This window comes from Vicugna pacos, chromosome 3, assembly GCF_048564905.1.
Source record: "Vicugna pacos chromosome 3, VicPac4, whole genome shotgun sequence".
NCBI classification, from domain to species: domain Eukaryota; kingdom Metazoa; phylum Chordata; class Mammalia; order Artiodactyla; family Camelidae; genus Vicugna; species Vicugna pacos.
The window spans coordinates 68,867,080-68,885,688 of NC_132989.1; the positions used below are offsets into that span (position 1 = coordinate 68,867,080).

At 30.9% G+C, this 18,609-nt stretch overlaps 1 protein-coding gene across 1 annotated transcript in view; it reads left to right on the forward strand.

The window, feature by feature from the left end:
• Positions 1 to 18,609, forward strand: part of AP3B1 (adaptor related protein complex 3 subunit beta 1) — a 221,021-nt gene that overhangs the window by 62,310 nt on the left and 140,102 nt on the right. Inside the window, exons 6-7 of the mRNA XM_072958469.1 lie at positions 1,634 to 1,700; positions 10,391 to 10,573. Coding sequence (XP_072814570.1) covers positions 1,634 to 1,700; positions 10,391 to 10,573 — 250 coding nt within the window. The remainder of the gene's footprint in view (positions 1 to 1,633; positions 1,701 to 10,390; positions 10,574 to 18,609) is intronic.

Consider the following 18,609-nt stretch of genomic DNA (forward strand, 5'->3'; position numbering starts at 1 on the left):
GCCTTTTATGGAATAGGGTTCAGACATTATCATATAGGGTTTCATAAAGTAAAGATGTAATGAAATGGGATTAGGTAGGAAAGATTGCTTAGGGAGACTGGAACTGAAATTTGAAAGAATTAAAAAGTTTGAATGTTCAGATGATCACAGTAGTTAATAATAAACTTACAGAATGTTTATGAAGAGCAAAAGCTCATTTTCTTAGGTTAGCTGTCAGACAAAGTTATATCATGCTTCTCAGTCATTAGCATTTCTTGTTACTAACTTACAAAATAAGATCCAAGCTTACCATGACAGTTTAAAAGACTGTCACTAGGCTCCATTTTACCTCTCTTTGTCTTGAGTTTACAGTCTAGTAGCTTAGTATACTGCCTGTTAGTCCTCTACATAAAGTGTTTTTATCTAATTTACCATCTCTTGTTCCTCCTTTGGTCTCTACCTCGAATGTTGCCTAATGTTTTCTAGCTCTAAAGTCAAGTTGTTTAAGATTCGTCTGAGATGTCACTTACTTTCCCTCCACAGCCCTCCTGCCTTCCTTCATTGGTGCTCTTCTTCTTTATCCCCGTAACACTTATATATACCTCTCTTATGTGGTATGATTATGTTTGGACTGTGTCTCATTTATCTTTGTCTAGACTCTGTCTCATTTATATTTGTATGCTCATTGTTTAGCTTCTTAGTAAATGAACAATTGAATTCTAGGCTAGAAAGAAATTACATTATTATCAATATTTCAGTGCTTAGAGCTGCTATTGAGATGCATTTTTCAATTATGTACCTATGTGAGCCTTTGTTTGCATTTCTTGGTTTTATTTATTTATTTAGGCACTTGGGATTGTTTTATTTAATCAGCTGATCAATTATATCAAACTGGTTTGATCATTGTTTCCAGGCCTTTTACTTTTTAGAGCTGGGAAAGATCTGAGTTCAAAGTGACAATTCCAATTCAATACAATTTTTAAATTTAGTTTCTCCTATATTAAATTTCAATTTTTTTTCTTCCACACCAAGAATCCTGGTTATTAAGAAAACAGGGGATGACAGAATAAAAATATTCCATAATTCCTCGTTTGCTTTACCCCAAATTGCATGTATAATAATTTCAGGATAACAACACTAATAGTATCAATACCAATTATTATTCTGCATTTCTTGGTTTTATATGGCAGGTTTTAGAATGCATATCCTCATCAGTGAACTTGAATGATACAAAATTTTTACTTGGAAATTCTTTATATTTGTTTTTGATAATGATGTGTCCATAGTAAAAAATGATTGCTATACTGTTATTTTCCCCCCAGTTAAAAAAAGATCTTGTAGTTTTTCTGCTTGAATTTATTTTCTTAAGGTTTTTCAACTTCTTTTTAAAAAGGGGACTTGTTTTTTAAATATTTTCTTAGTGGTATTTGTATCTGGGTTTAATTAATACAAGCAACTTTAGATAGAAAGATTAGGACACATTTGTGGGAAAAACCAACCCATTTTACTTTAAACTTGTTTTCTGTTTAATTCTATCTTGACATAATTCTTTCTCTCCCTCCCCTCTTTACAAAATTTTCAGCATCCTTAAAATGATTAGCTTCATTTAAAATTAGAATTAAAGGAAAAAAATGTTTTTCTTTTTTTGTCTTAGTCTTGATCCAGAACAGAAGGAAATGTTAATTGAAATAATTGAAAAACTTCTGAAGGATAAAAGCACAGTAAGTAATAACTTTTTATGTAAAAAAGTAAAGTTATTTATTTATATAGAATCATTTTACTGTTGTATATTTGACATAATTATTCTTACTGATTTTAAAATAGTATAAATATAAATGGAGCTCACTAAAATCCCTGAAGAATAAAATGTCCATGTAATGGGAAAGATTGCATTTAGAATTTTAGTTTGTTACATGTTTCTTCGTAAGAATCTGAAGAAGAGAAAGTTGGGGAAAAAATCCTTTCTTTATCCTGTGACTAAATTGTTGACTGCTTTTAGGACTAACTTCTTTATTTTAAGCAATGATTTGTTAGGATTTTTAAAGGGTGAATCACTTAGGAACAAATAATTGTTTTAAAATGAAGTATTAAGAAGTATCAAAGAGATAATGAAAAGTTCAATGAGTGTGTTTTAGTATTATAAATGTGTTGTTTTTTTCCTTAAATAGTAGAACATTGTCATATATTTCACACTTTTATTGGCTGAGTAGAATGATTTTACTGGCTAAAATTCTCGTCTTTTGGGAATGTACATATCTCTTCCTCCTCTCTACCCCATTCCCATTTTTTGTGTGTAGTGATGCGATAATGAGATCTAGGAATAGTAATGATGCTTGAGGTCTGTGAACAGACCTCTGGAGGAGCTGGTATAATGGTATCTTTGATGGACGCTTCCGTACACATCTGTATGGCTCAAAACTATTGAGGAAAAGGATTCCAGCTCACCTGAGGATGATATCACCAAGGTGCATTATATCTGTATATAGTAGCTTTCTTGATGCAGTAGCCACTAGACTCACAGCTATTGTTATCTGGCTTAGCATAAGATCTATCCTGGTGGATGCTCAATGTGTATTTGAGAGGAGTGTATATTCTGCTCTTTTTGGGTGGAGTGTTCTGTAGATGTCTGTTAGATCCAATTGGTTTATGGTGTTGTTCAAGTCTTCCGTTTCTTTGTTGATCTTCTGTCATGTAGTTCTATCCATTATTGAAAGTGGAGTAATGACATCTACTATTATTGTAGAGCTGTCTATTTGTTTCTGCCTTCAGTTTTGTCAGTGCTTACTTCGTATATTTAGGAGCTCTGATATTTGGTCCCTTGTGTTTATACTTGTTTTTAATCTTCCTTTTGTCGGTATAAAATGTCTTTTAATCTCTAATAACAATTTTTGTTTTAAATCCTATTTTGACCTATTTAAATGCAGCTTTCTTATAATTGCTGTTTAATTGACATATCTTTTTCTTTTGTTTTATTCTCATTTTCTTTCGTTTATTCTCATTTTTTAATCTAATGTGTGTTTCCCGAAGACAGCATATAGTTAGATCTTATTTTTTAATCTAGTCTGACAACATGAGCCTTCTGATTAGATTGTTTAATCCATTGACATTTAGTGTTACTTTTGATATAGTTGAATTCACAGCTGCCATTTTATTTTATTTTTCGATATCTTTTGTCTTTTTTGTTCCTCATCCCTCCTTTACTGCATTTTTAATACTAAGTGAATATGTTGTATTGTACATATGAATTCTTTTAATGATTTTTTTCACTGTGTATTTTTGAAAATACTATATTATACCTGGACTATACTTGGAGATTTCATTCCTAAGTCATTCAGAACAAATTTCTTCTAGTCTGTAATGTAGCAGAAATCTTTATTTCTTCTGTAGTTGTTGGCATAATGAAGGCAGAGAAAAGAAACTTGATTCCTTTTTGTCTTCTGTATGGGATACTTGTTATCTCCTTCTAGCCTAGATATAAAGTCAATATTACTGATGTGGTTAACTTGATTTTAGTAATAATAAAAACAACATTTAGTTTGCTGTATGTTGTAGACATTTGCCAGGTGCTGTGGAGAATAATAATATCTTTAAGAAACAGATCCTTTATTTTAATGTATTTTTTGCCATGATTTCTGCTACCTGATAAACCAAAAGAAATTGGTTGCAGGGCCCAGAAATGAACTCTGTATATAACGTGTGCTTGTCTTCCCGAACAAGAAAGAGTACATCACTGGTGAAAACTGCCGTCTTTGGAATTAAATAGAATTGGTTTGTGTCTGAAGTTTTGCTGCTTAGTAGCTATGTATTCAGCCTTTATAAGTTTCAGTTTCCGAATTTGTAGGGCTTATAATTTTCAATGTATAACGTTTCTGTTTGTGTTGAATGAGCTGTTGGATATAAAATCCTCAGTACAGTGCCTGACACCATAAAACGGGGTTAATAAGAAACAAATGGCTGAAAAAGGAATGTAAACAATACAATTTCTTTGTAAATTTAGAATGTCTTTTCTTGGGCTCTGACCATTTATTTCCAAAATACAATAGAAAAAAAATATTGTACTTATTCAGAGTAGGTATTTAATATTTGTTGAATGACTGTGAGAATTAATTTGTTACATTCTTGGTGATAGTAATTAGGTGTTTACTATTATTTTCAATGTTTTTCTTCTCTAATGGTGTCATGCTCAGTGTTCATAGGTAGATCTTTTGGGAGCTTTGATGACGTATCATTTATGAGGCATTTCTTTTTCCTAAAGTAGTATATATGTTTATTTGTTAAAAATTCAAAAAAAAACCACCTGTATCTCTTTTTCTGTGTATATGAAATAACAATGGTTTATACTGAATTCTCTAATTCCACAGCAGCAGCACAGGGTTCCTCCCAGTGTCCTACCCTTTCATGTTTGTAACTTTCTTCTCCAATATTAAGAAATGTGGCTCCTGTTATCCACAATATATTTACTTATTTGCTCAGTCCCAGAATGCGGATAAAGTATTGTTTCAGAATTGCTAGCATGTACTCCATGGAGAGTAGTGAGATGGGGACTATTAATTGAGTTAAATATTGGTTTAGAGTTATATTTATCATTAGCCTTACTTCTTTGAATGCTGTTATAAATTGGAATTGCTTTATCATTGTATCATTGAACTTGCTATACTGGTATGTAAGAAAGATACTGATTTTCTGTATAGTAATTTTATATCCTGCTTCACTGAATTCTTTTATTGTTTGATTTAATTTTACCTTTCATTCTCATTTTATTCTAGAATATAAATCATATCATTTGCAAATAGAGATAATTTTACTTCCTCTTTTCTAATACCTATGACTTTAATTTTTCTTGTCTGATTATATTGGTTTATAATTTTAGTACAGTGTTCAGTAGTAGTGAAGATGGTGGACATCCTTCTTTTGTTTCATTTTAAAGGAAATGCCTGTAATATGTCTTTGTAAGTAAGATGCTGACCCTGAGGATTTTCTTTTTATTTTTGAAATATAATAGTTTTACCAGTGTCTCAGGGTTAGTTGATAGAGGTCTTTTTTTTTTTTCTGGTACCCAGTGAACCTTTTCAAAATATATTTTTAGAACTTACGTTATTTCTGGCAAAATGTTGTTGTTATTATTTAAGATTATAGTTTTAAATAGTAATTCTGTTCAGTTGTTTCTTTTTCTTCTTCAGGGATTTCAATTTTATGTAAGTTAGATCTTCTTTGCCTGTTTTATATTTCACCCACTGTCTCTCTAAACCTTTTTACTTCTTTCTTTATCTCATTTTCATTCTCTACTTTTTCTACTTTATTTAAAGCCCTTTCCCAAATTTTTATTCAGCTGTTTTCTTCCAGGAACACTTTGCAGTTTAATCATGATGTCTGGTTTTTTTTTTTGCCTCTCAATTTCTTTTCTGGTTTTTAAACAACTTCTCTTCTTCCTGTTATCTTTTATTTCTGTTCCCTGTTTCTCAATTTCTGATTCATGTTCATTTTTCCAATCTTGAAATCCTTCTTTGAGGGTACTTAATTCAGTTTGAAGTGTTAATAGTTTTCTTTTGATTTATTATTGATTTTTTGTGGATAATTCTCATCAGTTGAATTGTTCTGGTTTTCATTTTCTGTTTTCAATACTTGTAGATTATTTGCATCTTTACATTTCTTTGGACAGGTTTGGTGGTTTGAATTTGAGGTAGTGTGCATGATTTCTAGTACAAGAGCACCCTCTCTGTCAGAAGAGCAAAGTATGATTTTTATTTTTTGAGGGACGACATGCATAGGAGGGAGTGTATGTCCTAAGATTATTTTGATTTATTTTGTAGGATTCTAAATTTCCTCTTCCCATTTCTTTTTTCTGTCACCATATGGTTTCTAAGCACTCCTTTTATCTACCTCTTTTTTTCACCTGTTTTCCCTTTGAAACTGCCTTTGCAAGATGGCCTCATTGAATCTTAGTCTCCTCCTTTGAAGTTTCTTCCATGTATATCTGTTCTGATCTACCAGCAGTATTTTTTAGTATTTTCACACTTAGGATACTCTCTTTCATTCTGCTTTTGATTTTACTTCCCTCCTATGCCCGCCACTAACTCCTGTCTGCTTTGTTCTGGACAGTTTTTTCAGACTGTCATTGATCTTTGTGAAGTTTTGTGATATATGCATGAAAGATAACTCTGGGATTTAGAACTTATTTTTCTACTTAGGTGTAATTTGAAGTTTGGAGATTCTCTGTTTTTTTAGTTATGCTTAGAGCTTGGGTTTTCATCTTTTTGGTTTTTCTGAGTTTGGGTTTTGAGACTCAGATTTCCCCAGGTACCATTAATTTGTCTACTCAGTATTTAAATTAATTATGTTTTATGATCATTTTTCCTTTGTGTGTTTATAATATATTGTAGAAAGATTAAAAATATTCTGATATCTATATAAATACTTATGAATCTTATCTTTATTATTACTTTTTCTTGTCACATATAGTATATTGAAAAGATACAGCTGTATTTCTTCTCCCCCTGCAAATTAACAATGTTAGCATTGGCATTGAAAATCAGTAAGAATCCTAAGTAATTTTGTTTAAAAATTTCCTAGTGAAATGAATCAGGTCTAGTTTATTTCCACTTTTTGTAAAGCAGTTTACTTGTGCCAGCAGGAGCTTGTTGAGATCATTATGATGGTGATGATATTGCTGTTTTACTGCTGATAAATTTGGAAGATGCTAACATATTTAAAAACTTTTTTCATTTAACCTGTATTGATTTTGAGATATACCTTCTGTTGCTTCTTTTAGCCTAAAGGAAGTTTTTCTTGAAATTGAGATCTCAAAGAAAATTAGTTGTGTAATTCTCACTGTAAGGATAGGTGGTAATAAAAAGCATATTAAAATATAATAGAATTATTTTTCCTTTTAACTAGAGAAACACCAATATTTGTCATATGAATAGTCCTTTCCCCACAGTAAGTCACTTTGGGTTTAGGGATACAATTATGGTAATAGAACTGGTAGAACATCTTAGCATTACTTAGATAACTGTTGCCTGAAGATATCTGTACATTTTAAAAGATAAAATAGAAGCTTACTGTGTCAGTGCAATTAAAAGGGAACATTTTATTTATGCCCAGTGAACTGTTTGTTACAAGTTTTGAAATATAATTTCTTCATTGTATATTTTCACCATATTTTCTCTATTTAACATATCCTAAACACCTTTTCCTTTTCTGGAAACCTTTCCTAACATTCAGTTTTAAATTCCTTTTGTTTTATAACACTTTGTTTTTCTTTATAATATAGAAATTCATATTTGTTGAGCAATTTAAGCTTTGCAGTAGACCTTCTCTCTTTTATTTAGAATACCTTAGAAGCAGAGTGATAATTATTTCCTTTTCCTTCCTGGTTAATTTTGAAGAAATCCTTTTGTAGCATTTAACTTCCTAATAGAAAACAGAGTTTCTTAGGGAAACGAATTAGGTCAGTGCCTACTGGAAACCAGAGTTGTTTATTTATATTTTTTGATGGCAAAGTTTCTTCTCCTTAATTTAACTACAGAATGATGTTTAATGAATATATTGGTAGTTCATAGCTAAACTGTGGGGGTAAGACACCATTTTATAAGTTATTGATTTAATGTTGGTAAAAGCTTCACTGTTGTGGGCAAAAAACACACTTCTGGGTTTGTGCAGATGTTTTATTGTGATAGATCTATTATCCAGCTATTAGAAGATAAATGACGGATCTTTCCCATTTTCCATGCCTCAAGAAAATTGAAATAAGAAGGGGAATATCATTTGGGCTGTATGATTAGGGCAGGTTGGATGGCCATTAATTTAAGAGAAGAAAATCTTGGCAGCATTGGCCAACTTATACCATATTATCAATCAAACCTTGATGCACTTCTTGTGATGACCCAGCACTCTCAGGTTTTTGCAACGTTAATTAGAATTCATGACAAAATAGATGCAAGGAAACGTTTTGTACCCTTCATAATTTTATAGAAAATTTATTGTTATTAGAGGAACCATTTGCTTAGTGTGATTTTTTTCATTACCAGCTTGTCAACTAGCATAGATAATCTGGAGAAAATATGAACTCCATAGATGGAGTGTCACTTTTGTTGATGGTTCATGTAGTTTACCTTGGAGCACAGCTAATGGCTGAAGTTCATAGCAACAGCACAGAAAAACGTGGCAACCAAGGGAAGATAAATGAACCATGTTTATTGCTTTAATATAAAAAATACATAAATGGAAAACTGCATTTGAATTTGATGAGCTCATTGCTAGTTTTGTTGAAGTGATTTATTTTTCCCCTTAGATAAAAAGCTACTGTTGACACAGTGAGATGGAAATTAACTGTCTGTTTTGGGGAAACCAATATTTTTGGTTTTCAAATCTGAGTAGATCATTTTGTTTTAATTCTGGAAGTTTTATAGAATATTGAACATTTAATAGACCAAAATTATCAATTCTTCTGGCAGTGTTTAGCCTAGGGTCAGTTGTTGAAATTATACAATAAAGTATCTAAAATGATGAGTTTTATTTTGTGAAGGTTCTTTTCTTTACATTCTTCCTAATTATTTTTGTGTTTCTATAAATTTTATCTGTACTTAGTAATTATTTTCTTTTCATTTTCATGTTATTTGTTAATACTTTAGAACTATTCTGTACTGATAGCTTTCGTTTAAATCAATTTAATACCACATGGGAACTGATTTTCCTTTTGTTTGGTGACTAAACATATTTGAAAAAAAAAAAAGAACCCCTGAGTTTAGGCATAGTAGCTTGATTTTACATAGTGTTCCTTACATTGAAACTTTGTTAAATTCCCATTTCAATTTTATAGATTATTCTATTCTAAGTGATATTATTTATTTTTATACTTTAACACACTTACCAACTTAAAAAATAATATATCTTAATATCAAATTGACATATGTAATATATATAAGTAGAACTATATTTCACAAATACAATGTTATTAAATAGTTTGATGTTATAAACTTAGTTGTTTTAAGAGATTTTCAAACGATAATTCTAATCTTTTAGAAATATGATTATCACATAATTTCTGAACAGTGATTTGTGCAGAAGACATCAAAATGTAGAGTTGAAAGCACAAACATAACTTCCTTTCCATATCAATAGCAAATAGAAAATTATACCTATGCTACATTGTTATTTAGTTCACACAAATAATCAATTCTTTGCTTTTTCGATTGAGGTGCATACATGCTGGGACTAGCAGGCACCAGTACATGGGCTGGGCTGGAGTCAATAAATGCAGCTTCACGTTTATACTGATTGGTAATTCATAAAATCCCCACAGGACTGGAAACTTGTTTAGCATAATAGCAAGTCTATATTCTGAGCTGTTTTCTTTCAATTGTATTGTTGGTTGCATATTAATAAACTAAATGTCAGCCAAGTAGAGGGACAAACACTAAAAATATGAATATCATTGTATCTAATATTTTTCAAAAAGTACCATTTCAGTAAGTTATATTTCTATTTAATTGCTTATTTTAAGTCATTGGGGAAATTTTAGATCCTAAAATGAAGATCCCTAGTGTTCTGAAAGAAGATGATATTAATTTATTTTTTCAAAACCGTATTATATTGTTGGCTAACTGCAGACATATCAGTGGTACATATATAGAAGAATTTGTATGTTATATAAATTCTGCTTAGCTTGTATCTTTATACCAGAGAAATCTTAATTTCACCACTTTCCAGAAACATGACAATTCCAAAAACAGCATTTATGTTTCATTAACTGGTCTTGGAGAAAAGTTACCTTTCATTGGTAATGTATCATTTCAACCTATACACATTATTTTATAAGTAATAATAATGTACTAAAATTTTAGTCAGTATGTTTTCCTTGTGAATAAATTATATTGGTAAAAATTAACAAATAGATTAAAGTGTGTTAAGATTTGAAATTGTTTTTGTTCTAAAGACATTTATGAGTTCCTCACACACTTTAAGATAAGTTCATTGGAATTGTCATTCTCATTTTAAACTGACATGATATGGTCCTTGTTATCGTACTAAATGAATCTTTAGAATATAGGTGAGCCCTTAAAATGAAAACTGTGCATGATTTAATATGTTTAATCGACACATGAACAATTTATTGGAATTTAACCTGATGAAATTAAAAATATGCTATTATTTCTAATACTAATACTTCTAATTTTAATAGTTTATAAAAATATTAGTTTTTTCAGGCATGTTACAGCTTTCAAAATTATTCTTTGAGGGAGTGACTCTCCAAAATTTATTTGTTATTCAAACATGATCATTTTATTAATCGAATGACTGAATTCTTCAAATATTGATTGCTATAACATTGATTACACCTATAGCATGCCTGAGTAGAACCTTTGTTGGGAAGAAATTTTTTTTAATGAGTTACTATTTCTTTCTCTTATAGCTGGTGGCCGGTAGTGTCGTGATGGCTTTTGAAGAAGTATGCCCGGATAGAATAGACCTCATTCACAAGAATTACCGCAAGCTATGTAATTTACTAGTTGATGTAGAAGAGTGGGGGCAGGTTGTCATAATCCACATGCTAACTCGATATGCTCGTACACAGTTTGTCAGTCCTTGGAAAGAGGTAAGTGTTGAATAATCTTACATTTATAAAGTACACTAAGAAAATGGATGAGCTATTAAAAATGTGTACAACAGGTTAAGAGTAGTAAAATACAGAAATCTGCATGTTTAAGGAGGACTCGTTTTTCTCGTGTTCTTTTGGAAAGCAGGAAACCAGTATAAATGCAGAGATGATGGTTCGTTGTTTGGCACTGATTGGTGCATATTTAATGGCACAGTGTCTAAACTTTCAGTATGATGCCTGGTGAGAGGCCCTTGTCAGGGACAGCAGCATTTTACAGTGTTTGCAGTGACGTTGTCAAATCATGGATTTTTTTGTTGTTGTTAGTTACTTTCACACCTTTGAGTCTCAGCTGTTCCAGGTACTCACTTGTAAAAGTAGGTAATGTGATTCTAACATGTGAATTTATACCTAAGATAATTTCTTGCCTTTATAGATAAATATTGTTGAACTTTTAAACTATTTTTTCCTAGTAGTTCTAAAGTGTTTGTTTTCCTTTTTTTCCACTTAAGCTGGTAGAATTTTAGTAAAATTAATAATTATGTATACCTTACACTGAAGTTATTTGTTTTCTTTGTGCAGATTAACTTTAGAAGAATACCTTATTCTCTTTACTGTATTAACAGTTTAGAAAACTTTTATTACATAGTTTGTAATAGAGCTCTTTCTGTGCATATGTAAGATTTAAATGTAAGATTTAACTTGTTTAAGGAAAAGAAATCATTAAATATTACAAGAATGGCGGTCTCATTCATTCTAATCTTGTGATATTTTTGTCTTTTTAAAAAGCAATATTACAGATTTTTAAAACAACTGAATAGAAAGTAAAAGACCAGATGTCTCCCAATTATATCATAGTGATTTGCACACAAACTTATGCACAGACCTTGACTGAGTGTTCAGTCCCTATCACTTTTGTTAATTAGTAATAATACTAAAGTGACAGAAAAGTGTATATAAAATGGGAAAATGTTCGTAATACTTGCTTTAGGTGACATGTCAAGTTTTCAAATGTTTAAAGAGTTTAAATGTTTAAAATAGTCATCATTGTTTTCTACATTTACTAAGTATTCTTTGTATTTAAAAGTATTTAAAAATTTTAACAACATATCTTTATCCAGAAGACAATTTGTGATATTGACTCCATCTTAATTTTAATATTAACAAGTGATTGGGTTATTCTACTTAAAATTTGAAGTATGTTTTAAATTATTCATATGTAAAAGTCTTATGCCACATAGGGCTCTTAAACTGATGAAATTTTATCATTGGACAATGTAAACTTTTGATGGCACTTTTGCTGGATTAAGCAACATGTGGCAAGTGTCTTGACCCTTTCATGTCTGTTAACTTTGATGAGAGATTGTTTTGCTAATACCTATTTGTTTGATTTCAGCCAGTTCCTTTCCAGAATGCTATTTAGATGTATATTTTTTTCTGTTGTGTAAGGTTATAGGTAATTTTACCTTATCTAGCCACTGTCATTATTTAAAATTGTTAATTTTACTTTCCTGTCATCATCAAATTATTTTTAGTAGCTGTATGCAAGTGACCCTTCCTTTATCATTAGGTAGAAATTGGACTTAAAATATGTATTTTCCATATTTGGTTGTCTAAAAATAGACTTTAAGCTGTCTGTTTTGGGAGGAGGATATAGCTCAAGTGGTAGAATGCATGCTTAGCATACACAGGGTCCTGGGTTCAATCCCCAGTACCTCCTCTAAAAATAAATAAATAAACCTAATTACCCCCCAAGTTTAAATAAATAAGTATTTTTAAAAAGTAAAAAAGAATTTTAAAAAAGATTTCATAAAAAATTAATTAATTTTGAAAAGATCTGTTTGTTTTTGTAGTTTGTGTTTCTGTTCCTTGAATTTTATTTTACCTTATTTTAGCTGAAATAATTTTTAAAGCTGTTTGCAAAGCTAGAAAGTTAAATTCTACACTACTATATATATTTATTCTTTTGACAGGTAATTTTAAAAATTGGTGCTATAATGCATTCTTTATGTTTTCACGTGTAACTCTGTGAACATTAATTTTTACAAGCATGAGATGAAGTCTGATCATTGTCCCGGGTACACTGGAATTGGGCTAAGTTATTTCTTATCTTTGCTACTTACTGCTATCTGACCCTGGCATTATTCTAAATTGTGTGGTTGGTAGACTAATTCTGTGGTTTCCAAAGGTGTAGCTCTGTCTTCAGGAAGCACCAGGCGGGCAGTTGTGCTCTCCCCTGTGCAGCTTGAGGGGCTCTTGCCACCGTTCCAAACAGCGGCTGCACCTTTGCCTGCCTTTCGTAGGCAGCTTTGCGTGTGATTTCCTTTGAGAAAGATTCCTTGGCTTAATGCAAAGAAGGAAAGAAAGAAAACCGCTTGAATAGAACATTTGTAAGGATTTAGCTAACTATAACTTTTATAGTTATAGTTATAGTGTTTTTTTTTAATTATAGAAGCAGTTCAAGCACATGGTGAAATTTTAAAAAATAAATCTTCCTTCTCATAATCTTTTGGTTGACTCCATAGAGGCAATTATTGGCAACCATTTAATTTCACTTGTTTTGGTGGTTATAAATTTTACTTTGAATAGTGCATTTTACTTTATTTGTTGATATAAAATGGTATCAGTTGACTCCAAAATAATTAGGATAACAGGCTTGTGTCTCTTTTTCATTCTGTTCAGCACCAGTGGGAAAGATTTGAAAGGGTCATCCTTTATTGTAGTATTAGAAGTAAGGATCGTCAAAGATGCCAGACTTTTGGGTGGCAGGTATTTTATAAAATTAAGGTTCAAGTGGATTATCATATTTAGACCATGTCCATGCTCACTCTTTCAGTTAACCCATTTCAGACTTCCTCTGCAGCTAGCTGTTCTTCTGTTTCACTGAAACTTTTGAGTGAACAGCCAGCCACTTATAGTCTTGGGGACATTTTTGGCCTAGACTGTAAGTTGCATCCAATCTTTTAGGACTACATAGGGTGATTTTAACTTTAGAAGTTGGCAAACTGCATTGTAAAGCAAAGTTTGACCATACCTGGAAGAAACTAAGAAGTATTCCGCATTTATATCTGCTTTCATTTTTCTCTTCTCATGTTGTAAAAAGCATACCATGTAGTGAAGAACTGTTGAGTATTATAGAATAGAAAGACAAAGTGAAACAGTACTCTAGCAGAGTTAGTGCTGAGTTGTTAACATTCTTTCATGACTCTTAACCATCAACACTTGAATGTGTTTTTTCTGTGGAATCAGTGGAGTAGAGTGGTGTTCATTCTAGTACCCCATCTCCTTTTATTTGCAGGCAGAAGTCATTTGCATAAATGCCGTATCAACACCATTTTATGATATATAAAGGGCCATTTACCTTGAAGTGAAAGGATTTACTCACTAGAATAATATATTTACTTACAAGTTATCTAAAATAATAAATTGCCTATAAATGCCAAATTCATTAAAAATTGAGGTTTCTCTTTCAAGTAGTATGAACATGTGAAGAGTAATACTATGATACTTAATATTTAGTAAATTATTATTTTGGTGTATTTTCTTATGTTGTATTTTATTTGAGAGGGCAGTGGGAATTACTATACCCATTTTATAGATGAAGAAACTAGGTGTATAGATGTTACTGACTCACCTAAGATAATATTGCTTATAAAAGGTAGAGACAGAAATAGAAACAGAATAATCCAATGCCTAGATCAACATTCTTTCCTTTATATTCTGTTCACTCATGACTTTTAAATTAAAATATATTTTTGCTCACTTAAATAAGTTCTGAGTGCTTGCTTATTGTGCTCTAGTCAAAGCTAATTTTGAAGCCCCCCCATCCATAGTGCTCAGACATTGCAGTTAGCCAATAACCATGATTACATTTGCTTTTCAAAGAGAAAAAATTATGTTTCTCATTGAATACTTAAAACATTTGTGTTTATATGCTTGAAGGTGGCTAAAGTGTTTTTTTGAGGAACTGAAAATTAGTAGAAGTACTTTTTGAGATGAGCGGATGTACATGCTTTTGTCAGTAAGTTCTCAAATGAACACATCATATACAAACAAGCTTCTTCAGGGGCAGAAGCGATTTTTAATTTAGTTTATTTGCATCATTATAGATCAGTATTTAGGCTGTTTATATGTAAATGTATGATTTGAGGAACAATTAAGTGTTGACAAAGTAGATTGGAGTCATATCAATTGCAGTGCATTTTCCATAATTTTTCTAACTGACATCTTTGATGATAAATAGTGGATGCCAAGTCAAAGCCGATTATACAGTGCACTAGGAATTCATGGGGCTGTCAGGGAGAAGACCGATTGACTTTAAATTTACATATTAATGAGAAGATTTGTTAAGAGGGTGCTTGACTATAGAAAATAACAGCGTATTTATAGGGCACGACATTTTATAAATACAGCTGATGCAGGAAAATGGAAATTAAACCTTTTAGGTTAATAAATTCAAGAGACTGCTAAAATGCATATTTGCATTTTTATTTTCTTACATTTACCTTACTCTTTGCACCCCAAGTGGGTTTTTTTTTTAAATTCTAGGTCAAGTTTGTATAATGTTCAAGGATATAAAATAACTTAAATATTTTCTTTGTGTCATTCAAGCCTGTTGTAGGAGAATACTTGAAGCGTTAAGGTACATCTCTGAGGCTAAGGTTGCTTTTGTAAAAGTAATGGATTTTAAAAATAAGTGTTATAAAACACCAAGTAAATTTTAAGAGTGATTTAAAAAAACTTTAGTGGCTTTAATTATAAACTGAAGTAATAAAGCTCTTGTCACTGGGCCTGACAGGAATGTTTTTGATTTTATGACCAAAGCTCTTTAAAGTTGTACTGAATAATGAATTTTTAGAATATAGGTAAGCTCTTAAAATGAAAACTGATAAAGGAAGGATCACTTGCATACAGCTTCTAAAAATAATTTGATGATGACAGGAAAGTAAAATTAACAATTTTAAATAGTGACAGTGGCTAGATAAGATAAAATTACCTATAATCTTACACAACAGAAAAAAATACATATCTGAATAGCATTCTGGAAAGGAACTGGCTGAAATCAAACAAACAGATAATAGCAAAACAATCTCTCACCAAAGTTAACAGACATGAAAGGGTCAAGACACTTGCCACATGTTGCTTAATCTAGCAAAAGTTCCATCAAAAGTTTACTTTGTCCAATGATAAAATGTCATCAGTTTAAGAGCCCTGTGTGGCCCTATGTGGCATAAGACTTTTACATATAAACAATTTAAAACATACTTCAAAATTTTAAGTAGAATAACCCAATCACTTGTTAAATATTAAAATTAAGATGGAGTGAATATTACAAATAGTCTTCTGGCTAAAGATATGTTGTTAAGATTTTTAAATACTTTTTAATACAATCAGTACTTAGTAAATGTAGAAAATAATTGCCTTCCCTTCTGTTCTGGTCTGATTGCTTGCTAGGCTTGCTACACAGCTGTTGTTCTGGAATTTAAGTTCTTCCCTCATCTGTGTTAAATCCTCTGTTCCTTAGGCCTTTCTCTCCCTAGTGTCTTCTTGTTTTGATGGAGCATCCTCCAGTGCCTTCTTAAGAATGGGTAGATAAGAGGGAAAATTTTGAGTCATGCAGTGTCACTTTCACTTGGTATTTTACCTGGACTCTTGGATTGGTGTTCTCTTGGGTCTTGTATGTTTGAGATGTTACTTCTACACTTGAGTTCTTGACTGGATATACTACTGTTGAGTCACACCTTTTTTTTTTTTTCATTCAACAAATATTTATTTACTTACTTATTTATTTATTTATTTATTTATTTATTTATTTATATAAGAGTCACACCTTTTGAGAGCTCTTTAGCCACAGATTTTTCTTTTTTGCAGGTAACTTGATTTTTTTGTTTATATCCTCAAAAATACGTTTTTTTAATTTGTTTTTTCTTAAAATTTTTTGCAGATTAGTGAGGTTCATCTTGGTGTGGCTCATTCTGTATGCTCTGCACATTCACTTCCTTTATTTTAGGAAATTGTCTTTTATGTTTGAGTTTTTAAATTTGATGTTCAAAGTTTTGTTTTTGTTTTTGTTTTTGTTTTTCTTCATTTATCAATTATCTGCTTCAGGAATACCAGTTATTGCATTTTATAATCTTTGTCTACTTTCTATCATCTCTTTAAAAAAATTGCTATAATGTTTATCTTTTTATTTGCATTCATAATATCTCCAGTCTTTGTCAGTAATTTGATTTCCAGTGATCTAATCTGTTATTTATAATTTTTATTAAATTTGGTAATATTGTTTTGATCTTTAAGTTTATTTACTTAGGTTTCAATCTTATATTTTTTACCCTGTGGTTTTATCATCTTATGTTTGAACATGTGGTTTTTTTGAGTTCATGTTCTTAGTAACTTGCTGGAGAATTTTCTTTTGATATATGGAGAATTTTTTTCCAGAATGATTTCTTTGTCTTTTGCATTTTTTTTCCTTTTATGCTGTAAATATGTTGGACAGTTATTATTCTTTTTTCATATTGCAAATACTTGGGAAATGCTGGTGCAAAAATTTTATTTGTTCCGATATAGTATGACTTCTTAATTCTGTCCCACCACACTTGAAGACAGTTTAGTTGAAAGTGGAAAAAATCAAGTGTACAGATCCAGGAAACTCATCAAACTCCAAGGCAAAGTAAATTAAAAGTCACACCTATGCATATTATAGTCAAAGTTCTGAAATCAAAAGGGAAAGAGAATACCTTGAATGTAGACAGAGATAAACAGTGCATTATATACAGAGAAGCAATGACTATGACTGCTGATCAGAAACAGTGGCGCCTGGAAAACGATAGAATATCATACTTAAATTGTTGAGAGAAAAAACTGTCAACAAAGAATTCTATATTGAATAAAACCATTCTTCAAAAATGAAGGTGAAATGAAGACATTTTGAGATGAACAAAATTGAAAAATTCATACACAGGAGAATGGTATTATAAGAGAAACTGAGAAATTTTTTATGTTGAAGAGAAATGATAATAGATGGTAATTTATAACTGCAGAAAAAAGAATGATAGAAATGATATATATGTAGGTAAAAATAAAAAATTACACTTTTTCTCTTAATTTTTTAACATAAAATTTCTGTAACACACAATAATTATTTACATACGTGTGTATTTTTTTTTTTTTACTATCTCTGTCTGTGTTTGGCAAAGATTGCACTTGCTTATGCTTGAACCCTGAACTTCTGTGTACATCACTAGAGCTATAACCTTTCCTTCCAGTGCCACAAGTCTGTGTGTGGACATACATTTTCATTTCTCTAGAAGTGGAATTGTTGGGATACATGGTAAATACGTGCCCTCCCTCACCTCCATTTCCTACTCTCCAAATGCAATCAGTTCTAACTCTTAGCTTTGTATTCTAGTAGTTATCCTTGTCTTATTTTTAAAACAGTTGCTTATATAAGTTTTATATAAGGGCATTTATTTAATTTAGATATATAAATATTTTGGAATTAATGAAGAAAAAACAGTCTCTTTACGAAACTTGATATTTTACGTGAATAGTTTTTCCTAGCCTAGGTTTTTTGCTTTAAAAGATTTTTAAAATTGGTGTTTGTTGGAGCTCTGGTTTCCTGCCCTCGCTTTATCTAGAGTACAGTTTTTTTTTTCTATTTAAGTATTAGTGTTCCCCTTAAGATTGAAACAAACAGACTTTACTAATTTATTCCCTCTCCCATGAATGTCCACAAATATTTTAAAACCTCTGCTCTAACCCTCTAATCTTTTTTTAAAATGACCTAAAGGAGAATTAAATTTACCAATTTCAAATCAAGAGACTTTTACCTTCTTAATATATTCTCTTTCCTTCATGGGTTAAGGTAAGTAGAGAATGAATATGTGAGAAATTATGATTAGTTCTACCTAGGTTGGTTTTAATTTTATTTTGTAGTTTATGATTGAGTACAGATCACTCCAGAATGCATTATGCTTAACAAAACGCAATTCTTATTTATCCCCATCATTAGAATTTGATTAGTTTTCAAATGATTA